Source organism: Melanotaenia boesemani, chromosome 6 (assembly GCF_017639745.1).
Source record: "Melanotaenia boesemani isolate fMelBoe1 chromosome 6, fMelBoe1.pri, whole genome shotgun sequence".
NCBI classification, from domain to species: Eukaryota; Metazoa; Chordata; class Actinopteri; order Atheriniformes; family Melanotaeniidae; genus Melanotaenia; species Melanotaenia boesemani.
The window spans coordinates 28,250,099-28,272,575 of NC_055687.1; the positions used below are offsets into that span (position 1 = coordinate 28,250,099).

Here is a 22,477-nt window from a genome sequence, read left to right on the forward strand (position 1 = left end):
AACCAAAGTTATTAAAAGTTTAACCGCAGTTCGTCTCTTTGTGCTGTGTGGTCCTTCTGTGAGCGGTCAGCTGCGCACGAGAGGTGCACGAGTGACGTCGACGTCTCTGAGTGGATAGACTGGGCACGAGAGCGCTCTTAGAACTGTCCGACCCTGCAGGCCTTCTGGAACTGAACACATTGTCCAACATCAAAGTACTGAGCACAGACTGAGTAAGATAAGTGCTGCCTCATTAACTTGAGGAATATCAGACATTGCTAACGGAGGGGCTCTCATCATGCATGCAGCCTGATCAGCCTCAAAACAAACCAAAGGAAAAAACAAAATATGAAAGAGAGAGAGACTCTTTCCCTTAGCCACAATTTACACACACACTTATTTAGTAAGTTCCCTTTGCTGACTTGACTGCTATGTCATCAAGTTCCTTATTGGCAGAGACAATAAAAGGGAAGCTAGACAATTGGACGTTTAAATCTTTGCCCTCCAGATAGAGAAGAATAGAAATCACTAACTTCAGGACAGATTAAAGAGGTGCAGATTGGTGGACCTGAATTACAGAGACGCAGCACGGCTGAAAGAAACACAGGAACGGCAATACAGCCTAAAAGGCTGACACCAGGAAGTCAGAGGACAATACTATAACATCGCCATCACACTACTGGTCAAGACATGGCACATCAATGCAACTACTGGTTGCTTTTCACACTTTGTTTAAAAGGTAAGAGCATGCATGACTGTTGTGTGGCATTCACTGTGGCATCCACACATTTAGCAGTGCAGCACCATCACAGTTCAGCTAGTTTGTTTCACCTTGTCATAAAGTTGTGCCTTTTTGTTATGTAAAACATATTCTATCCTCTTTAGGAATTGCTGCCAGTGATTGGTCAATTCATGTCCCCTCTAGTCCTATTTGTGCTTTGATTGGTTCTTCAGTGGTCCTCCCTTGTTCCTATGACTACCCCCAAAGTTCTAATGACTTGAAGAAAGAAGGACAGCCCCCAGCTCAGGTACTTTAATAAAGAAAGCATTGTTACTCAAAGCAATACAGGCTGCAGTGTACTTTTAACCAGAGCATCCCCCCTTTCTCAGTAAACCGAATGAGAAGAATCAGTCAGTAAGCATGGTTATTAAACCTTACCTAACTGTACTATTATTTTAAGGCTGCAGGTTATTTGTTTGAAAGTCAAGAGTCTAATGCATTGTTCTGTGTTAGGTAGGAGGAAATGAACAAATACAAGAGTATAAAGTTCTGTCTGAGATGTGGTGTCTGGGGGACAGCCGATGCATTACTCAAAGGTATTAAAATGCACAAGATGCAAGAATTTAAAGCAAAGTTTATATAAAAATATTTTAAAATCTTTTAAAAAAAGTTTGTCATCTCTCTTTGTCAGATATGTGTTCCACAGCGCTGGTATCTTACCAGATCCATCCTATCAGGACAGGGTGCAGTATCTGGGAAAACCAGGAACCAAGAACTGTTCTCTGAAGATTACCAATCTGACCATCTCAGACAGTGGAACCTACGTGTTCTACCTCATCACCAGCCATCCAACTGAGAAGATGCCTGCACAGAACGGCATACAGCTCCTGGTGGCAGGTGAGACATTTATCATCATCTAATATGCATTTCCAGTTCCATTACCATCACCATTACTGACACCAGGGTCCCAATAATGCAACAGAATTTATCATAATTGTGTAAACAGTTTTCTGAAGAGCATTTTCACCATAATTATCCTAAATAATTCAAAAATATAAATACAGAAGTGAGAACAATATTACAATGTACTGGTTGGGTTTCGATGTCCTAATAATCAACCATTTTAAACTTTGTGTCAAGTCAACAAGCCAAACCACCTACCATAAATTCTATCCTTCCGCTATGGCATGACTATTATAAATAAACACATGACTGAGGGGTTGCTAATCTGCATCATCACCCAGGAATTAGACATCTAACTATTTATACTTTGCTCATTAATTTATTTAACAACCTCGTGAAAAGAGTGCTTTATTAGCAGGTTACTGAGCCAGCAACCATTTCCTTTATGCAAGCATCAGTTTAACATGTGTCATTCAAGGAAAGTGGAACTAAAACCAACCACAAGCTTCTTCGTGTTGTAACGACACAGGTCTGTGGTTTCAGATTAGATCTATAAAGAGACAGATTCCATTGTCAAAACAAATCCTAAATAGTGTGTTAAAAGTCTGTGGACTAACAGGGACTACGTTACCCAGAATTCCCCTGTCCTATTGTAGTTCAGCTCAATAATAGCGAGTTAAGTTTCGTTTTACAGTCCGACAGTCTCTACAGTACACGTGCAACATTAATCGAGCAAAGATCGCCATTCAGGCCCATCCTAAGCTACTCCTGTGTGTTTTTGAGTTCTGTGTGCGTTCCTACTCATATGACCACACACACACACCCACAGACCCGGTCCGGGTATCAAAGTATAATCCGTTTTTCTGACAAAACCAAAAAACGAAATAACAGAAACAGCGCCCCCTTTTCTTTTTTTCGTTTTAAACCAAAAACGGAAAAACGGTTTTTGCTTTCGGCCCAATAAAACGAAAAAACGAAAAGATCCAAATCAAATAACGGCCGAAATTTGGTTTTTGCAAATTCCTTGTTTCGTTTTTTTGTTTCTTATTCGAGATAGTGACGGCTGGCAGACCGGAAGCGGAAGGAGAGTGTTAACACTTCAGAACAAAAGTAGCGTGCAAACAGCTGGTTGTTTGCCAGAACGAGATGTTTAATCATTATTCTATCTGTGTAGGAGCCATATAAGTCGTCATGGATAGTGATCAATGGTTTTATGGATTGTTTTTTTTGGTTGCCATGGTGATGGGGGGCTCTGGCGCTGGTTTGCCAGAGAGAGGAGAGCTGGTCAGCCGTAGTTTTGTTGACCGCTTCAGTTTGTCCAGTTTGCCACGCACTCATTTGTCAAGTTGAATTACAGTTTGCCTTGTTTAATGTTCCACAACTATGTAGCCTACATTCCATTACGCATGTCATCAATCACACAATAAACCGGATCAAAGCAGCAAATCTGCGTGCCTCAATAACGAAGCTGTTAAGTGCGTTTAACTATTTTAACTTTACATAGACCACAGTAGCCTACAGACCTTCGTTGCTGTATGCTGGCACATTTATTGGCACCTCCCTCTACAACGCGTTGTGTTTTTCTTTCTGATGGATGTTAAGCATCATCTCGCCGTTTCCCACCAACGAACCCCTTTGTTGAAGCTACGAATTCACTCATCATTGCATCAATGAATAAACTCAACAGTGTACGTGTGTGTGTGAGCGCGCGTGTTTATGTGTGACAGCAGGTGTGTAGTGCATCCAGGTGGTGGGCGTGTCCAAACAAGGAGCGGCTGCAGCTTTTGACAGATTACAGCAACAGGCTGAAATCTCCGAATCTAAATGTCTGACAGTTCCTCAAACATTTTCTCTAGTCTCGTCTCCTAACTCGCGCACGCGTCTCGTCATGGGTCGTCAATGAAATAATTTCGTCATTGTTCACGAAAACAACTTTCCAGGATCTGGACCGGATCTGGTTTGCGGGTATCAAAACTACCTGACATCACAGCAAAAGTCGCTGATCTAAAATGACAAATGGATTGCGCCTTACAATACTATACACCTGATTTGCACGTTTGCCTGGAGAGAATCTGCATTATGGACATTTCAGCCAGAACGTGCAATGATGACTGGGATGAGACAGCTCTGCACGCACTATTTGAATACTACTGTAAATGTGCGGCCGCTATTTCTGCGCCTTGATTTAACACTTTTTAAAGGCAGGCGCGAGGCTGCACCCTCTGGGTGAGAGCGGAGGCAGCCATCTGCAGGAGTTCAGAGGTGTATCAGTCAGATGTTTGGTGCAGTCATTTAGTTCATTCTTAAATGTATCAATAATCAACACATCAAAGGGAAACCGTGAATCAACCTGAGTTTATATAAATGAAACTGAATATTCAACGCTTTGATCAGCGGTTATTAAATCAGACATGTATTTTGTCTTTCTATTTTTACTTTTAAACTCTGATGTTTGCAGTGCGCTCCTGACCTGGATGGAGAGCTCACCAAGCGCTCAGCTCTCCCTCCTCTACTTCCTGTGTGCCGTTCCCATCTCCAAGTCGCTCGAGACCAGCTGGTATTGAAAGCTATGTACCCCAACTTTGATCCCTTGCACCGGGACATAAATGACCAGCGTTACTCCTGATTCAGCGCTGTCATGGTTTACCTCACTGTATGGTCACAGAAGACGCACCTCATGATGTCAGACCATGTTGGCACAACACAGCAACTGCTTATCCATGTCCTGATTAACTAGCGACTTTTTTGGCTGTGCGGAGATACTTTCATCTATGGATTTTCAATTTTCCAATATTTCTCTTCCAATAATACCTCCATCTCCATCTTGCTAGTTGTGACCTTGGCGCAAGCAATCTTAGCGAATCACCCACAAACCCTGGCAAACTATTACTGTTATTTTTATCCCTCTAATTACAGCAATGTGAGGTTTTTACAATCAGTGGCTGTATCACTCTTCATGAGAGGTGTCCTTACTCTACAAGCAGAGCCTACTTTCACTGGAAGTACAGAATAACAGTGAGAACTGGGCTAAATTAGTACTGTTCTTTCCTCCTTTGTCTATATCTTGGCACACAGATGTTAACCTTTTAAATGCGTATTACTCCAGTGCTGCACAAGATCACATCATCTGAAAATAATACAACCAGTTCAGTTCAGTTGTTACTTATTAGGCAGAGGTCTGGTAGAAAAGGTTGCTGTACCATTAGGGCAGCATTCTTCTCTGCTGCTTTGATTACACTCTGAAACCTCTTCCTGTTGTCCTCAGTGCAGGCCCCGTGCTGTGATAGTTAAACCAGCAGGCTCTCAATACTAGAGTGGTAGAAGGTCTTCAGCAGTTCGGTGTCCATACCGTTCTTCCTGAGGACCCTCCTGGAAGGACACTGTGATGTTGGTCCTCCTCACTGTCGGGCCCATGTCTGGACCGCTGGAAATTACAGTAAAATACACCCTGACATACATTTAAGAGTGGATATGTTAGACCGTGTAATGTAAGGTTGTATTTTGCTAATTTGAAAACAGCCAAAAGCTTGCAAGTGGAATATCATTGTCTTGGTTTTAATGTGCTGAAACAAAACAACTGTATGCATGTCTGTGTGGTGTGTGAATAACTAATGGAACTAACACCTCCAAATGCACAATTCAGGAAACAAATAAGTACTCAGTAAACAAGAGTGCAAACACAATGTCATTTATTCCGACCACATAACACATCTCAACAGAACTATTTAACTAACTTAAACAAGTAACAACAAGAACCATATATAACCATTAACGCAAACAATGACCAAATATGGACAAAAGAAAATTAAAAAAATCAATCACGAATAGTGTCTTTGAGTAACTGAACAGTCTCCTCCATGCCTGTCATTTCAAACATTTTTGTAACAAAGTCTGCATCCCGGCACTTTGGGCAGCTGGGTTCATGGGCCACCCATTGATCAATGCACACCTGGCAACCTATCAGGCCACGGCAGCATGAGCTTGCCACAGGGTTCCTCATTGGATCTGCAAGATGCATGAAAATTGTTTGTAAGAACAATTAGTTGTTCATGATTAGCAGCTTCATGTCAGTTTATTCACTTAAAGAGGAAATATGCCGGAGGTCCGGAATAGCTGACATAATTAATTACATGACCTGACAGATTAGGAGTGAGAATGGAGGCTCTCTGTCGAAATTAACCTATCCCCATAATTATAAACAATAGATTTAGGGATGTCCCCGATTTCATTAATTTTGGGGGATTGGTTATCGGCGGATCAGTACATGTGAAACCGATCTTACTGTCTTCTTCTCTGTAAAGAAAAGTTCAAGATTTGAGCCGATAGCTCCGGTATTTCTTCAGGACGTAGAGAAGCCAAGCTAAGCTAAGGTGTTTGTGTTGGAATCTCAGTGTCAAATCGTATTATCGAGTTGTATCACATGAGCTGAAAGATCCAATTGTAAAGCTTCTTGCGGTGACGTGCTGTGTCAAAGATCTTTAGTTGTCGAGATGCTTCACTCCTCTGTCTGTGAGTCGTCTCCATGAATGAAACTTTGTTATGAACGCAATAATTGACGTCTAAGGACTAATATATCAATGGAATAGTATGGAATTTTACACAGTGCTGTAATTTATGCTACTATTACCCTTGTTACTTGTTTTTGTGCAACTTTTTTTCATTGTATATTAGAAAAATACACTGCAAAGGGTAAAATATTTGATGGAGCTCATAGCAGATAAAAACTGCCTCTAAGAATGGCATGAGAAACAGTGAGCAAATGGGACAATTTTGACATTTGTATTATAGTTGCAAGTTATATTTTTAAAGATAACTTTTTTATCAGCAATAACACAAGACGTACCGGACGATAAATCCCCCCAAAAATGCCCCCTGGAGTCCAAAGGGTTAACAAAGGTCCACCGGAAAAACATGTCTTCAATTTGGCAGCATTATGTGGTGAAAAATCGGAATCGGCAAAAATCGGTATCGGTAGATCAAATTTTTTAAAGATCTGTGATCGGCCAGAAAACTGCATTCGGTCTACCCCTAAATAGATTAGTAGGTACATTCCCTATGATTATCAGTGTTTTTTGTTTTTTAATTTGTGGGGCAGCGATGTGAGCTTCTCAACACACAATGATAATTGAAGGAAATTAACCAACTCATACAACTTAGGGATTATTAAATGCTTAACTATGCCTTATATGTGTTACCTTACACACCTCTGCATATGACGCATTTGAATGTGGCCTTGACTGATGCCACCTCCTCATCCGTCAAGGCTATTGTGCTAACTTTATTGGCCCTGGCAAATTGTCCGAGGTCTTGGAGGGCTTTGGTGATTGCTGGCAGCTGTTCTGCTGCCAGGACCAGCTCCTCCATGTTTGTGATGTGGCTCTCCTCTGTGACACTGGTGGAAGGCAAAACAAATTTGCAAATGAGAAAAGGTCCCTGCGGTTCTCCAATTTTAACTTGTTGACACTGTAGTTAGTCATGAGTAGATAAGCAAGCAGCTTAGTACTTAGATTACTTGCTTGGCCTTGCAATTTAAATAGTTGTTAGCTAGTTAAAAGGATAACATATTTTACCATATATATTTAAAGAATGAAAAATATAAAAGAAAAATAAAAAAATAACATTGTAACACTGTCATCCATATATCTATCTCCATTGAGCATGAAAAATCATATTTAAAAACACTTCTTACCCACTCCTCCTCTTCTTCCTCCTTTGCAGCTCCTCAAAGTCCAGTTGTGGGACAGCAACAACCTTCCTGGCATTTTGTCTCCAGAAGGCTAGGCCTGAAGCAAAGATACAACGCTGATTATTTTGCTGAAGGAGGATAATGTCTACTGGTGTTTCTTTACCAGTTTAATAAGCATGTTAAATGTTGTTTTGTCAATAAAATAAGTTTTAGTTTAAGACTTTCCATGTATGAATAAGCATGAGGCTTTCTGAACTTATGGCTTTAATGGGCTGTCCTGTGGCAGACAGATGTCAGCAAATTCACAGAAGAGCTTGAACCTTGACCCCACCCCATGTCAATGATTTATAAGCAAGGAAAAGAAGTAGAGTAACATTCAGAAGTTAAAGTTTGTTACAAAACAAAGCAATGTTAGCAACACAAAATACACTATTGCGATTAGTCTATGTTACTGATTACTGTTTAGTAATTATGAGTGGTATTTGACGCTTATGGAATAAGAATAAGATATTTGCTCTAACAGGTGATTGGTATCACCCAACAGATGAGGTTACATCACTTACCTCTTGAAAAAGAGTTGAAGCTTGCCTGAATAAAACATTTAATTTCATCAAAGGATCGAGTGAACAAGGCATTCTGCCAAAGGTAAACAACTTAACATACCATTAGTCCCACTAGACTCCACTAACTTGTTCCCATGTCCATCGCATAGAACAATGTCCATATCGCTCCTCAGCTCCCTCCTCACTTTTTCAGACATTGCTGGAATTGTGGCATCAGCCAGGCTGAACTCCACAATGAGTGAGGCACCATCTATCGTCAGGCTGCCTCTTTCCACCCTTCCAAGTAATATATTCCTTCCAATGCAAAGACAAAGAGGGGAGAGGTACATAAGATTTGGCGATGATTAGAACTTTTGTGCATGTTATGCATGAGAGTTTTTAATCACCATTTCTTGTTTATTTTCTGTTAATAAACCATGACAAAGAAGGTTATTTGGTCTCATACCTGGTGAAAAGTTTGGCAGGACGTGGGGTAGGGGGCCCAGCATGTCCGGTGGATGTAGATGGTCTTGTCATAAAGGTGAAGGCTGGCTGTCTTGCAGGAGGAACTGTGACAATTAATCTTTTTTTTTTCATGAGATTTATGATGTTAGGTGACTATCAAAACCAACTCACGAGTTACCAAGAGGCTGACCAAGGGAATAAAAGCTATTTTCTGGACAAACTTCCATAGGCTAAGGCTTAAAACACAAACAGTGAAAAACCCACAAAAACCTTTAAAAACATCCAAAACAACAGTGCAAGCCAGCAAGCACGTGTGCTTCAGCAAAAAGTAGGAGCTGGTTTGATGATCAAGCATGTTTTTTTTTTTAACTCCTCTAGCTTCCTGGAGATGAATATGGTGTCTGTACCTGCATGAAGTTTGCCCCCCATCCTCAATAAAATATAGTTTCTATTGTTTGTGCAGCATTTGCACTAGTTTATGCTGAAAAAAATTAGCGTTTGTCTTGTTTTAGAATTTATGGTATTGCAAGTTTACTATTGACACTGTGATATGTGTTTTGATGTAACATTGCTATGACTGTGACACCAACCACTCGTGATCACAGTTACAATTTAATTTGTGTTTTTATTACGGATGATCCCATCTCTATAAACGCCTACTTAAATTAAATATGAAATTGTAAGTGTAATAGCTGTAATTTGCCAGCAGAGGGAGTTTCTCCCAAAATGAGCGCTGGGTGTGTTGGCTTGCTGGGAGCTGCCTCTTTCTCATACCAGAACCTACCTCCTGCAGACTGCAGCTCGTGTGTTTTTGTAGTTTCCTTCCTGCAAAAATACCGGGCCCACCTGAGGGCTTGCAGCCTCCCATTGTAGTCAACATGAACTTAAAATGGTCTCTTTCCAAAGTACTGCAAAAATTTGCATTTTTCATTGCACTTCACCTGCTGATGTAAAATCACGAGTTTACGAGTGGTATCTAAGGCGAACACTGATAATGCATTGATATCAAATGGCCATTACAATCACAAACTTAAAATAAGTACACGGTTTATATAAATGGGACTGTCAGTAATAAAAACATTAATGCAACTGCAGTTGTGATCACGAGTGGTCGATGTCACAATCATGCTACATCAAACACACGTCAAAGTGTCAAGGGCAGCCCACAGAGAGAAAGTTATATGAGTTTATGCAATACTGGAAAAAACTGAACCAGCACAAATGATAATTTTTCAGCATAATCCAGCACAAACGAATGAGACCACTTTAGGCTCAGTTGGAAAATGGGAAGCTGCATGACCTCAAATTCACTTTTCAAAGAGTGTTAAATATCTCGAAATCTAAAGCAGCACCAACAATCACTTTTTCAACACAAACCAGCGCAAATGCAGCACAAAACTGCGTACTATTGAGACTATTTTCATCAAGTTTTATTGAGGATGGGGGCCCAACTTCACACAGGTTGTCTTTGTTCCTCTAAGATTGTAAATATAATGTACAATTTAGATGTGGACCAAACAATTGTCAATGCTATCTTAACTGTAGTAGAAAAAGTAGCCTACCATTTCTCACCCATTTTAGAAACACAGAACCAATAATGAATCAATTACAATTCAATTAATTTGTATAGCGACAATTCATAACAAAGTCATCTCAAGGCGCATCAATAACAGATAATAGCAGATAAATCAGTTACAATAATCATATGCTTTGGCCTTACCAGGAACCGCTTCAGACCGCTCCTCATCCCCACAGACCTCACATCGATGTAAGTCATCATCATCGATGTAGCCTGTGGTGCTGGGCAGTAGGACATCACCACCGTCCTTTATTAGATAAATTGTGGATGGGATCAGCTAAGGGAGAATGGAAGACAATGACTTTCAAAAGTTTGATACACTGTTATGCATCCACACAGTCCCACTTCAAACTTTGTTTTCTTCTCCTTCATTCCTAAAAGAACAACATGTCACTGTCCAGCCAGATCTTAATGTTATATTTTCCAAGTTGGCATATTGTCATGAACTATGGCTGGTATCACATAACATTGGTCTGTAATGCTTCCATCCAATGTTCTGTCCTGTTATTAGTCTTTAATTTAATGTGTTGCAGATTTTGTTTTTTTCTGACATGGTTTATATCAGTGCTTCTCAAACTTTTTAGATCCAGTGCCCTCTAGCTATTATCCAGACCTCCTTCCTCTCCCACCACAGATATACTGTATAAAAGTGGGATGAAATGAGACAAGATCACAGTATGAGGTAATTGAAAACATCAGGTAAGAATCTGATTTAGGATGACAAAGAGACCTTGCTGGGTCTGAGCTGGAATGATCTTATTTGTGCTGTTTCGGAAAAAGAAATGAATGAAAGAATGATAACATGTGGAAAACTAATATCTGCTGTTTAAATGTAGTTTTAGAGTTTTACCTGAATATCTAATGCCAGAGCAAACATATAAAGTTTTGGATTGCATCCGCCATGTGCCATCCCACCACAACAACCAAACTTTATTTTCCCTCACATTTTGTTACAAAGCCAAAAACTGCAGACACAAAGCCATAAATGGAGCATATTAACTGTTGTTATGGAAGAGTTTTAGTTAGAACATTAAAAGTTTCCCTCTGATTGAACATAACTCTACCACGTTATTGTTAAACACCATCATGTAATTACAGCAACTGTAATGAGAAAAATAAGAATTACCTTAAAAATCCGGGAAATGTTGTCCAGTGTCAGGTCCATGTGCCGAACATTAACACTGCGGGTCCCACGCCACAAAGTCACTCTTCCGAGATCCATATCCATATCCAGAACCAGAGAGAGGAATTAAGAGCAATGCTATTCGTTTCACACCGTCTGCCTTGCAGAAACGAATGCTTTGCCCGCTCAAATTTGTGACATGTCAAACGGGTATTAGTAGTCCTTAATAGGCCTACGTATCACGCACATTCACCCGCTCAAATTCGAAGTTGCTCCCGCGTATACTCACACAGAGATGGCTCTTGATGCACACCTAGATTTAATCAAAACTATGATGTCAAATGGCAAAACTTACAATGAAATTTCCAATACGTTGGTTTCAATGGGTTTGGAGAAAGGCGCGTCGGTCCCGAGTATAAAGAAATTCTGCGCAAGTCGGAACCTAAAAAAAAATAGACTGGTGTCAAAGTGTCAGTTGGAGGGCGCAGTTGTGGATGCAATTCAAGAGGTAAACGGCCTTCATATGATAATAAGTTTGAACATTGCTCACTGCCAGGTAGAGCAGCGGCGCTGCCTGTAGTAGGCCTACATAAACAGCAATTGATAGCATCATATTTAATTTAATGGTTGTAAACTGCCTATTCACAAACGGGATAGCCTGATTTGAAGACTGACATTTTTGTCATGCATTACTCTTCAGATCATGATGGCAACACAAATAACTGCATATTGGTGCTGGGTGGCCAGCTCTTGGCCACAGTGGCACTACACAATGAACGGATTTGTCACCCGTGTTCTGCTGAAAAAAGCACCTGTACGCATGCCGAGAAAAACTTGCTCCGCTAGAAGCCCAGTAACATGTTAGGGCTGGACAATTAATCGAATTTTAATCATGATTACAATCATGCCTTCTAACAATTATAAAAACACTGTAATCGAAGAAAAATCATTAATGTCACATGTATAACAGGAACACATATAGACTGGCTATTCATTTTTTTATTACCATTATTATTTTAATATATTATTTTACTCCTTTACTTATTTCAAATTTATTTGCAGTTGTTTCTTTAAAAAGTTATATTTGAGGTTGAGCTTTGGTGGTTCAATAAACACTTATTAAAATCAATAAATAATCGTGTACATTAATCGTGATTTCAATATCAATCAGAAGAATTGTGATTATTATTTTTTCCATAATCGTCCAGTCTACTACTGGTCTAACCACAGCCAATGTATCTTTATGATACTATAACATTTTATGTGTCCAAACCTCAGCTTGTGTGTGTGTTTGTGTTTAATACCTTTTATTCTTTTTTAGACAGGGCCGACTTATGGTCGGAGGTTGATGAAGGGATACCTCCATAGCAAAGGCATCCATGCCTCAGAAATGAGAGTTGCAGCTGCACTGAAGGCTGTTCAGCCTCCTTACCACGAGACTCGTTGCCAAGTGAGTATGCACTTAAAACTTCTTTGTGTTGTAGCCTATTTTAAGTTCAACGGTAAATGCAAATGCATTTCACATGTGTGACAATAAATCAGCCAGTGAAAAGGTCTGGATTTCCCTTTCTCATGTTTTTAAAAGTCTGTGCCCTACTGGGACTACTTTACTCGGAATGCACCAGGCCTCTTGTAGTTCTGTTGTGTCGTAATTGTTTTAAGTTTCATTTTTGGCCTGACCGCATGAGCCTAGCAGCCTAGCAGCTACACCGCAGAAATTGCCATTTGTGTTATATGCTGCATTAATCCTGTGTGTCTGAGTTCCGTGTGCGTTCGTACTTGACAAACCACACACACCAACAACCATACAAATACATCTATGCAGGAAACAAATCATCTGCACCTCCTGAACCTTCAGTAAATCTGGCTGAACTGTACTGATGGAGTTTGCCTTTTCCTTCTGACCGAGGACGATTCAGTTGACGCGCAATCCCGAATCAGTTAAACGCATACAATCCCAAAAACATGTTCTTCTAGTTGATGTTAGTGCTTTTCAATAAATGGCTCAATTTTTGTGAGATATGAAATTTTATCCATTTACAGCTTGCCTACAAACAGTTTATTGCCCCATTTCTATCTTTTAAGTCAAATATCCCTTTCAGTTACATTGAAACCATTGTCAATCTTTTCTCTAGGGCTTGAGGAATCTCAATCCCATGCCGTATCAAGCGGCATATTTTGGTCAAAAGCTTCACATGGACCAAAATGAAAAGATGGCCATGTATGGGGTGACATATGTGGTGGCCATAGATGGCTATAGCAGCAAGATTGTGGCCTACTCCATCATGCCTGTAAAAAACAATCTTGTTATATATGATGAAGTGTACAGGTGAGTTGATATGTGGATTATATATGTACAAAGCTGTGTGATTTCTGATGAAAAATGTTTTACTGATGAAAGTTTTTAACAACTGCCCTTCAAGTGAAGTTTAAGTTGAAGAAAGTTTGATAGTGTTTTGGCTTACAGTTGTATAGGAAAGAATAAGAGCCAGCTTGGACTGGACTGATCAAAACAATGTGCAGCTCATAGCAATAAAAATGAAAAGTCTTTACCCTGTTGGCTTTTTATTATATGTTTTGTAGTATTATTATTATTAATTTTTCTAATGCAGCATGACATGATTAAGGGATGAGAAAAAATTTTTGAATGTATTTGGGTAGTAGTAAATATAAAATTATACATTGTAATTATCCACAGCCAACTGATGAGTCCATTCAAATATAAAATATGTCATTAATTTGTGATAGGGTGTGCAATTTGAATGAAATGGTTACGTTTTTTTGAGCTTTTATTTCTCTTTTCATTGATTGAAAAGGAATGCTGTTGTGACCTATGGCCTTTGGGATCAGCTGAGGGTGGATCACGGAGGAGAATTCTATCTCTCACTCTATATCCAGGAAAAACTGTCAGGGTACAGGTTTCGGCAAGACAGGGAACCATGCCAGCAGACAGCATCAACAAGGGTATTTAAAAGCTTTTCAAAATATAATTTTTCTCAACATGAAATATGTGTGTATGGGTATGTATTTTTCACAACAGAATTGAACAGAACAGAACTTATTGATGTTTTTGAATTCCCTTCTGCTCTACATTTTCACAGAACCACAGGATCGAACGTGTGTGGCCAGAGGTGAACAACAGGGTCACCTATCCACTGAAGGCAGCCCTGGTTCACCTGGTGGACCAAGAGCTTATTGATATGGACGACAGCACAGTCCGATACTGTGTGTCAAACCTGACCTGTCAGGTAGCCAGGATCGGAATCCAACGCTTTATTGATGCTTGGAATTCTCACACAGTTTCAGGTATTTCTTCAATTTTATGAGTTGTCACCGCGACACAAAAATAAGTTCCCATACCTGGGAGGTTGTTATGAGAATAACTTCCCCCTCAGCAGCACCTGGTATTGCCTGCTGCTTTCTCTGTTCCCACTGAACATTTTCAAGTTCAAAATGTTACCGTAAACGATGTGTAAATACAGCTCATCTTAAAAGCATTTTAAAAGAGTCCCTCAATTATTACACATTTTGTTTTATAGACTTAATTTGATAATAAGTTTAATTTTTTCATCATAACTCAACACAAATTAAAGGATTTTAAAGGATTTTAAAAATATAATCATTAGATTTACATAAGAACTGACAAACTAGCTCATTTATTGTTTTTTGGCTGCAAATCAGCACATAATGATTTCCTTCTTGATGACACATTCACATGAATTTGATATTACATAAGTTAAGCACCTGACAACACTTTACTGTTGGTGTTACAGTTGCCTGTCAGGCCAAATCAGACATACATGGACACAAACAGTTTATTTCTGTGTAATGTCAGTAGACTTTAGCATTACTGATACTGGGATGGGGACAGTTTGTTACAGTACAGTACAGCAGAGTGTGTCTCAATACCAAGAGAAACATACTGTACACTGATTCAACATTGTCTTTCATAAGGAAGAGGGATTCCAAATGTCCTGGCTGAAGGTGGATGTCAGGTGAAGCTGTCAGAACAACATCTGCCAGGTTCAGCAGAGGCTGCTGATCTCTACCTGCAGGAGAGGGGGGCAAACCTGACCAGAGAGTCAATATTTGGCACCAATCCCTTTCAGTCTCTGGAAGACCAGCAAAATGCAGAACAGCAGTTCAACATTGCATACCCAGACTTGGGGAGTCTGTTTAACAGTGCCGTGAACCAACAGCATCGCCCCTTCCAGGAAGCTGTAATGGAGCTGATCTCTGTTTTGCGGAGACAACAAGTCTAGAGGGAAATATGTGTTTAATTTTCTTTTGTCCATATTTGGTCATTGTTTGCGTTAATGGTTATATATGGTTCTTGTTGTTACTTGTTTAAGTTAGTTAAATAGTTCTGTTGAGATGTGTTATGTGGTCGGAATAAATGACATTGTGTTTGCACTCTTGTTTACTGAGTACTTATTTGTTTCCTGAATTGTGCATTTGGAGGTGTTAGTTCCATTAGTTATTCACACACCACACAGACATGCATACAGTTGTTTTGTTTCAGCACATTAAAACCAAGACAATGATATTCCACTTGCAAGCTTTTGGCTGTTTTCAAATTAGCAAAATACAACCTTACATTACACGGTCTAACATATCCACTCTTAAATGTATGTCAGGGTGTATTTTACTGTAATTTCCAGCGGTCCAGACATGGGCCCGACAGTGAGGAGGACCAACATCACAGTGTCCTTCCAGGAGGGTCCTCAGGAAGAACGGTATGGACACCGAACTGCTGAAGACCTTCTACCACTCTAGTATTGAGAGCCTGCTGGTTTAACTATCACAGCACGGGGCCTGCACTGAGGACAACAGGAAGAGGTTTCAGAGTGTAATCAAAGCAGCAGAGAAGAATGCTGCCCTAATGGTACAGCAACCTTTTCTACCAGACCTCTGCCTAATAAGTAACAACTGAACTGAACTGGTTGTATTATTTTCAGATGATGTGATCTTGTGCAGCACTGGAGTAATACGCATTTAAAAGGTTAACATCTGTGTGCCAAGATATAGACAAAGGAGGAAAGAACAGTACTAATTTAGCCCAGTTCTCACTGTTATTCTGTACTTCCAGTGAAAGTAGGCTCTGCTTGTAGAGTAAGGACACCTCTCATGAAGAGTGATACAGCCACTGATTGTAAAAACCTCACATTGCTGTAATTAGAGGGATAAAAATAACAGTAATAGTTTGCCAGGGTTTGTGGGTGATTCGCTAAGATTGCTTGCGCCAAGGTCACAACTAGCAAGATGGAGATGGAGGTATTATTGGAAGAGAAATATTGGAAAATTGAAAATCCATAGATGAAAGTATCTCCGCACAGCCAAAAAAGTCGCTAGTTAATCAGGACATGGATAAGCAGTTGCTGTGTTGTGCCAACATGGTCTGACATCATGAGGTGCGTCTTCTGTGACCATACAGTGAGGTAAACCATGACAGCGCTGAATCAGGAGTAACGCTGGTCATTTATGTCCCGGTGCAAGGGATCAAAGTTGGGGTACATAGCTTTCAATACCAGCTGGTCTCGAGCGACTTGGAGATGGGAACGGCACACAGGAAGTAGAGGAGGGAGAGCTGAGCGCTTGGTGAGCTCTCCATCCAGGTCAGGAGCGCACTGCAAACATCAGAGTTTAAAAGTAAAAATAGAAAGACAAAATACATGTCTGATTTAATAACCGCTGATCAAAGCGTTGAATATTCAGTTTCATTTATATAAACTCAGGTTGATTCACGGTTTCCCTTTGATGTGTTGATTATTGATACATTTAAGAATGAACTAAATGACTGCACCAAACATCTGACTGATACACCTCTGAACTCCTGCAGATGGCTGCCTCCGCTCTCACCCAGAGGGTGCAGCCTCGCGCCTGCCTTTAAAAAGTGTTAAATCAAGGCGCAGAAATAGCGGCCGCACAATTACAGTAGTATTCAAATAGTGCGTGCAGAGCTGTCTCATCCCAGTCATCATTGCACGTTCTGGCTGAAATGTCCATAATGCAGATTCTCTCCAGGCAAACGTGCAAATCAGGTGTATAGTATTGTAAGGCGCAATCCATTTGTCATTTTAGATCAGCGACTTTTGCTGTGATGTCAGGTAGTTTTGATACCCGCAAACCAGATCCGGTCCAGATCCTGGAAAGTTGTTTTCGTGAACAATGACGAAATTATTTCATTGACGACCCATGACGAGACGCGTGCGCGAGTTAGGAGACGAGACTAGAGAAAATGTTTGAGGAACTGTCAGACATTTAGATTCGGAGATTTCAGCCTGTTGCTGTAATCTGTCAAAAGCTGCAGCCGCTCCTTGTTTGGACACGCCCACCACCTGGATGCACTACACACCTGCTGTCACACATAAACACGCGCGCTCACACACACACGTACACTGTTGAGTTTATTCATTGATGCAATGATGAGTGAATTCGTAGCTTCAACAAAGGGGTTCGTTGGTGGGAAACGGCGAGATGATGCTTAACATCCATCAGAAAGAAAAACACAACGCGTTGTAGAGGGAGGTGCCAATAAATGTGCCAGCATACAGCAACGAAGGTCTGTAGGCTACTGTGGTCTATGTAAAGTTAAAATAGTTAAACGCACTTAACAGCTTCGTTATTGAGGCACGCAGATTTGCTGCTTTGATCCGGTTTATTGTGTGATTGATGACATGCGTAATGGAATGTAGGCTACATAGTTGTGGAACATTAAACAAGGCAAACTGTAATTCAACTTGACAAATGAGTGCGTGGCAAACTGGACAAACTGAAGCGGTCAACAAAACTACGGCTGACCAGCTCTCCTCTCTCTGGCAAACCAGCGCCAGAGCCCCCCATCACCATGGCAACCAAAAAAAACAATCCATAAAACCATTGATCACTATCCATGACGACTTATATGGCTCCTACACAGATAGAATAATGATTAAACATCTCGTTCTGGCAAACAACCAGCTGTTTGCACGCTACTTTTGTTCTGAAGTGTTAACACTCTCCTTCCGCTTCCGGTCTGCCAGCCGTCACTATCTCGAATAAGAAACAAAAAAACGAAACAAGGAATTTGCAAAAACCAAATTTCGGCCGTTATTTGATTTGGATCTTTTCGTTTTTTCGTTTTATTGGGCCGAAAGCAAAAACCGTTTTTCCGTTTTTGGTTTAAAACGAAAAAAAGAAAAGGGGGCGCTGTTTCTGTTATTTCGTTTTTTGGTTTTGTCAGAAAAACGGATTATACTTTGATACCCGGACCCACACCCCACCTACTGAATCTTCTGCATTAAATGCAACTGATCCATTCTACTGGAGTCCGTCTATCCTTCTGACCGAGGAAGAGTCAGCTGACGCACAATCCACAAATCAGCCAATATATAATAAATAACATAGTGTTTGCTGACAAATTACTGTCAAAGCTGAACATATGAGGATAGCCTGTTTTTGCTGAACTTAGAAAAGAGGATTTAAACTTGAATCTGATGAAAACCAGCCAGGTTGACTCATTTTGTGTGTAAGACTAGAAGCGATGTGGAAAGAAGTGTTGTTTTACCACAACACTTCACATGTTTCTGAGAACTGAAATTACTTAGAAATAAATTTTACTTCATCTTTTGTTACCATGCCACATCTTCATTTGTATTTTACAAACCCCCAATAAGCACTGACAACTTATAGGGTGCATAGAAAAAGTTCTTAATGTTTCTACTCCTAAGGATTGAAATGAATCAAACATTTAGTGGTGAGCTAAAAGAATTAAAAAATATATATATTTAAAGCTATTACTGGTAAATTAATAAATAAATCATATCAGAAAAATAACTTGCATTTGGAGTTTTGGAGTTGTCACAATTTACCAGTATTGATTATTATCATGTTATTAATTGCAATGATAATATTATGAGTCGATCTCAGCTGATAAAGACAGATTGTTTTTATACAAATTCAAGCTACTTACCCCCCATTTTGAGCACAATGTAAAAAAAAAAAAAGACACAACAAAGGCAGAATATTCTGATAACAATATATTTATTTCAGAGTTGTGGATTATCATCATAATAACATTATTGTGAATTATATTGGCTACTTTAATCATGTAGTAAAGCTCAGACACTGTCACAGTTTTACTCCTGTTTACAGTTGGGTTTTTTTTGTTTTGTTTTTTTTTTTTTTGTTTGTTTTTTTTATGCAGGGAATTGATGCAACTTTTTGAAAGGAAATGAGACATGTCTGTCACTATGAGCAAAGACGCCATTAATTGTGGGCCATAACTGTAACCATGTTTAAGTTAAAGATATTCAAGAAGTAGTCACAATTAATAAACAGTTTTTCAATCAATGTATATACAATACAACACATATTAATTACTGAATAACATCAGATAAATATTAATTTTAGGTAGAAATTACGATGCCATTTAAAGACATGTAAATTTATTTCTAATATCCTGAACAAGGCCTTGCAAGACAATTTAATGAAATTTAACACCACAAAGAAAAATTAATTAAATTTTAGTATGTCTTATTTATCATGCTAAAATATTTACAATATATTATTGTTTAATAAAAGACATTATGTAGAGAAGTAACTTTATATAAATGTCTACTCTTAATGTTTTTCCAGACTCCTCTAGTACAGTTGCAGTCTTAGCTGGTCCATCCACTGTCATCACTGAGGGAGCAGCCCTGCGTTTGGCTTGCTGCAGCCCAGAAGCCAGTTCACAGGCTCGTTTCACGTGGTACAAGAGCACAAGTACCAGCCTACTACATAGTGGACAGGTGTGGAACATCAATGCAGTTTCATCTAAGGAATCTGGCAGCTACTACTGTCACATAGAAACTGGAGATAAAGAGCAGAACTCAACAACGTTAACAGTTAATGTACAATGTAAGTGAGGTTTTAAATTATTTAAATTCATGATGTGTAATGTAAACAATGTGTTGTATTCATTACAAATCTAAAATCCTGAAAACACACTAACATCTATGTGCAACATCCTCCACTCAGGTTTTTAATTCATATATCTATTAACTGGTCCTCCCTCTGTCCAGACCCCCCTCAAAACACAACCATCTTAGTCTGGCCTCCCGGAGAGCTACAGGACGAGCTCCCTGTGACTCTGACCTGCAGTAGTGATGCTAACCCACCCGTACACACATACATCTGGTATCAGGGCACAGCGTGTCTTCCTACAGCAGACAAAAGCTTTCATCAAGGAAGACAAACCCTGGCTACACCAACAGGAAGCGGCCTCACACTGAGCCGTGCCAACATCACCGCTGAGGAACATGGACAGCACTGCTGCATAGCACGCAACAGGCATGGATCACAGATTTCCAGTGTAATGCTCAAAGGTTCCAGAGGTACGTAAATGAAGAGTGTCTCACCCATGTTTAATAAACATACACACTCAATTCAGACTTTGGTTGTGTCATTATAAACTTGTGAATATTATATGTAGACGCTTTACACTTTACACTGAGTGCCATCAAACTAGAAGCAATCAGAGAACATAAACCTCCATACTAAAGAATCCTTTACTATTTTTGTCTTTTAACTGTGTTTGTCTTTTAGTAAAGACAGCTTGTACCATTTAAATGATTAAATTAAATTTTCCTCACAACTTTTCTGTGACTGCAGCAGTGACTCCATCTGACTCCTCGGGAAGCAAAGTGCTGCTCATCAGCGTAACTATTGGGATCCTTCTGGCTATCATTGCCATAATTGCTTTATTGCTGAAAAGGTGAGGTCTTTACTTCTCTTGCATACTCTCACATTAATATATCTATGTAATTGATGTCAGCATTTTTATTTTAGTGGAATTGGTGATTGCTCGAGTCCCTTTAATAAGCATTGTAAACAACAAAGTATCTCAAGTTTATACCACGTCTTTTTTGTAATGACTGCTGTTTGAAAGCTCTGTAAATGTAACCAAAAAATTTACCATTACATTAAGTATGTTGTGAATTTTAAGCTCCTCAAATGTTTAAAATGTAAATGTCAGTTTTTGTTGCACTTTCAGGAGACAGAAGACAAACACACATCAGTCATATGCCCTCACTGAGACAACAGCCACAGACCCATAAAGACTGAATATCAACAGAACTTCTTCTACTTATTCTGTTCATCAACAGCATTTTCCAACCAGCATGAAAATAAGAAATTTTCTTCAGTGCTCAGTTTTATTATTATACCATTATATAAACATCTCATGTTGCCAAGAAATTCTCCCAAACATCTTAAACTAGAAATGAATAATGAGCTCTACACACGAGTCCATGACTTTAAAGATAGTACAGAGAAGAAAAAGAAGATCCAAGATTCTTTTCAGTGGCTTTAGTTGCCCCAAGATTTTAATCAAGCATCGAGGATGCAAATCTCAACCCGTCATTTCTCAGCTGTGCTGTTATAAATGTGGGCATAAACGAAGAAGCTGTTGCGTGAAAGTGTGTTTTCAGTAATGGATGAGCTCAACTTTGATGCCAGGAAATAACCAAGAGGTCGATGTATTTATTTTAACATTGAAAGATTTTTTTATTTCTTTCCCTTTAACTGTTTTTTTATTTTAGCACAGGATATCTGCCTCAGTTCGTTGCATATGAAGACAATCACATCTGGTCCCAGTGAGAGTGTACTGGAGTTTAACAAGATCTGTAGGGTCAGAAAAAGTTCTTAGCAACAGTCGGTTAGTGACGATGACGATAATGAGCTTGATTTACAGAACATACAGTCACCACGAACCAATTAAGAGCTGTTATCATTTTAGACTGGGCGATGTTTGTGTGTTTTTGAGTAAACTTTTGATTCTAGCAGACACTTACCAGAGCACAAGCAGAAGTGGGGGACGATGAAAACCAGTCGGACAGTGACTCTGACACCAGCACAGCTGTTTACAAGATGGTCCTGGATTTCCACTCTTCATGCTCTGTTTTTAGAACTTCATTATTGTCTAATTTCTGTTTTTGTGTCAGCAAGGCCATGTAAAGTGGGACGCACAAATTTATTACTAAATGTTAAATAAGTGAAGAATAAGGCAGGTTGTTCAGAGATGTTTGCCAGTGCAAGCAGGGGCGGTTCTAGAAATTTTTTTTGGGGGGGTCAGTCAGGGGCATAGACCAGGAAAATGGTTGGAAAAAAAATGGGCTGTAGATTTTAGTAATGAGCTTATTTAATACAACTAAAATGTTCATTTAATGTATAAAATAAATTATAAAAAGGCAAAAAGACACATTTTCTTTTGTTTTCTTATTAACAGTTCTTTATGTAAGATGATCCTTTATTGTCTGGCTTACACATTTTTTTTATTGTTTTCATGATTATTATTACTGCTCCAGAGACCTATACTATATTATTAATGACAAAAATGCTTTGAGCCACTTCACAAATTTGATCTGTTTTTCTTAAGAATCGTTGGCAATTAGGACTTTTGCATCTTCTTCACAAAATATAAGGTCTGGACAGACTAACATTATCACCCACAAAGGTA

General features: G+C 39.4%; 2 protein-coding genes and 2 long non-coding RNA genes across 5 annotated transcripts; 2 read left to right on the forward strand and 2 right to left on the reverse strand.

The window, feature by feature from the left end:
• Positions 1–6: 6 nt before the first annotated feature.
• On the forward strand, positions 7–22,194 carry LOC121642367 (sialoadhesin). Its single transcript, XM_041989072.1, has 8 exons — positions 7–718; positions 865–1,007; positions 1,214–1,296; positions 1,392–1,597; positions 19,615–19,878; positions 20,043–20,354; positions 20,632–20,734; positions 21,014–22,194. The coding sequence occupies exons 1-8, from the start codon at positions 670–672 to the stop codon at positions 21,075–21,077; spliced, it is 1,224 nt and encodes a 407-aa protein (XP_041845006.1). The 5' UTR covers positions 7–669; the 3' UTR covers positions 21,078–22,194.
• Positions 5,276–5,990, reverse strand: LOC121642369. Its single transcript, XR_006010873.1, has 2 exons — positions 5,886–5,990; positions 5,276–5,608 (listed from the first exon to the last, which is right to left on the reverse strand). It is a non-coding gene; the product is annotated as an uncharacterized LOC121642369 (long non-coding RNA).
• LOC121642370 lies at positions 8,008–10,120 on the reverse strand. The gene is made up of 3 exons (XR_006010874.1): positions 10,017–10,120; positions 8,298–8,400; positions 8,008–8,146 (listed from the first exon to the last, which is right to left on the reverse strand). It is a non-coding gene; the product is annotated as an uncharacterized LOC121642370 (long non-coding RNA).
• LOC121642368 lies at positions 10,147–15,416 on the forward strand. Of its 2 annotated transcripts, XM_041989075.1 has the most exons (6): positions 10,147–10,557; positions 12,320–12,448; positions 13,134–13,327; positions 13,815–13,962; positions 14,100–14,304; positions 14,953–15,416. In XM_041989075.1, exons 2-6 carry the CDS (start codon positions 12,347–12,349, stop codon positions 15,258–15,260), a joined length of 957 nt encoding a protein of 318 aa, XP_041845009.1. In that variant the 5' UTR covers positions 10,147–10,557; positions 12,320–12,346; the 3' UTR covers positions 15,261–15,416. The 2 variants fall into 2 exon arrangements, with proteins under 2 accessions (XP_041845009.1, XP_041845007.1); XM_041989073.1 differs by lacking the exon at positions 10,147–10,557 and having other exon boundaries at positions 11,151–12,448.
• Positions 22,195–22,477: the final 283 nt, after the last annotated feature.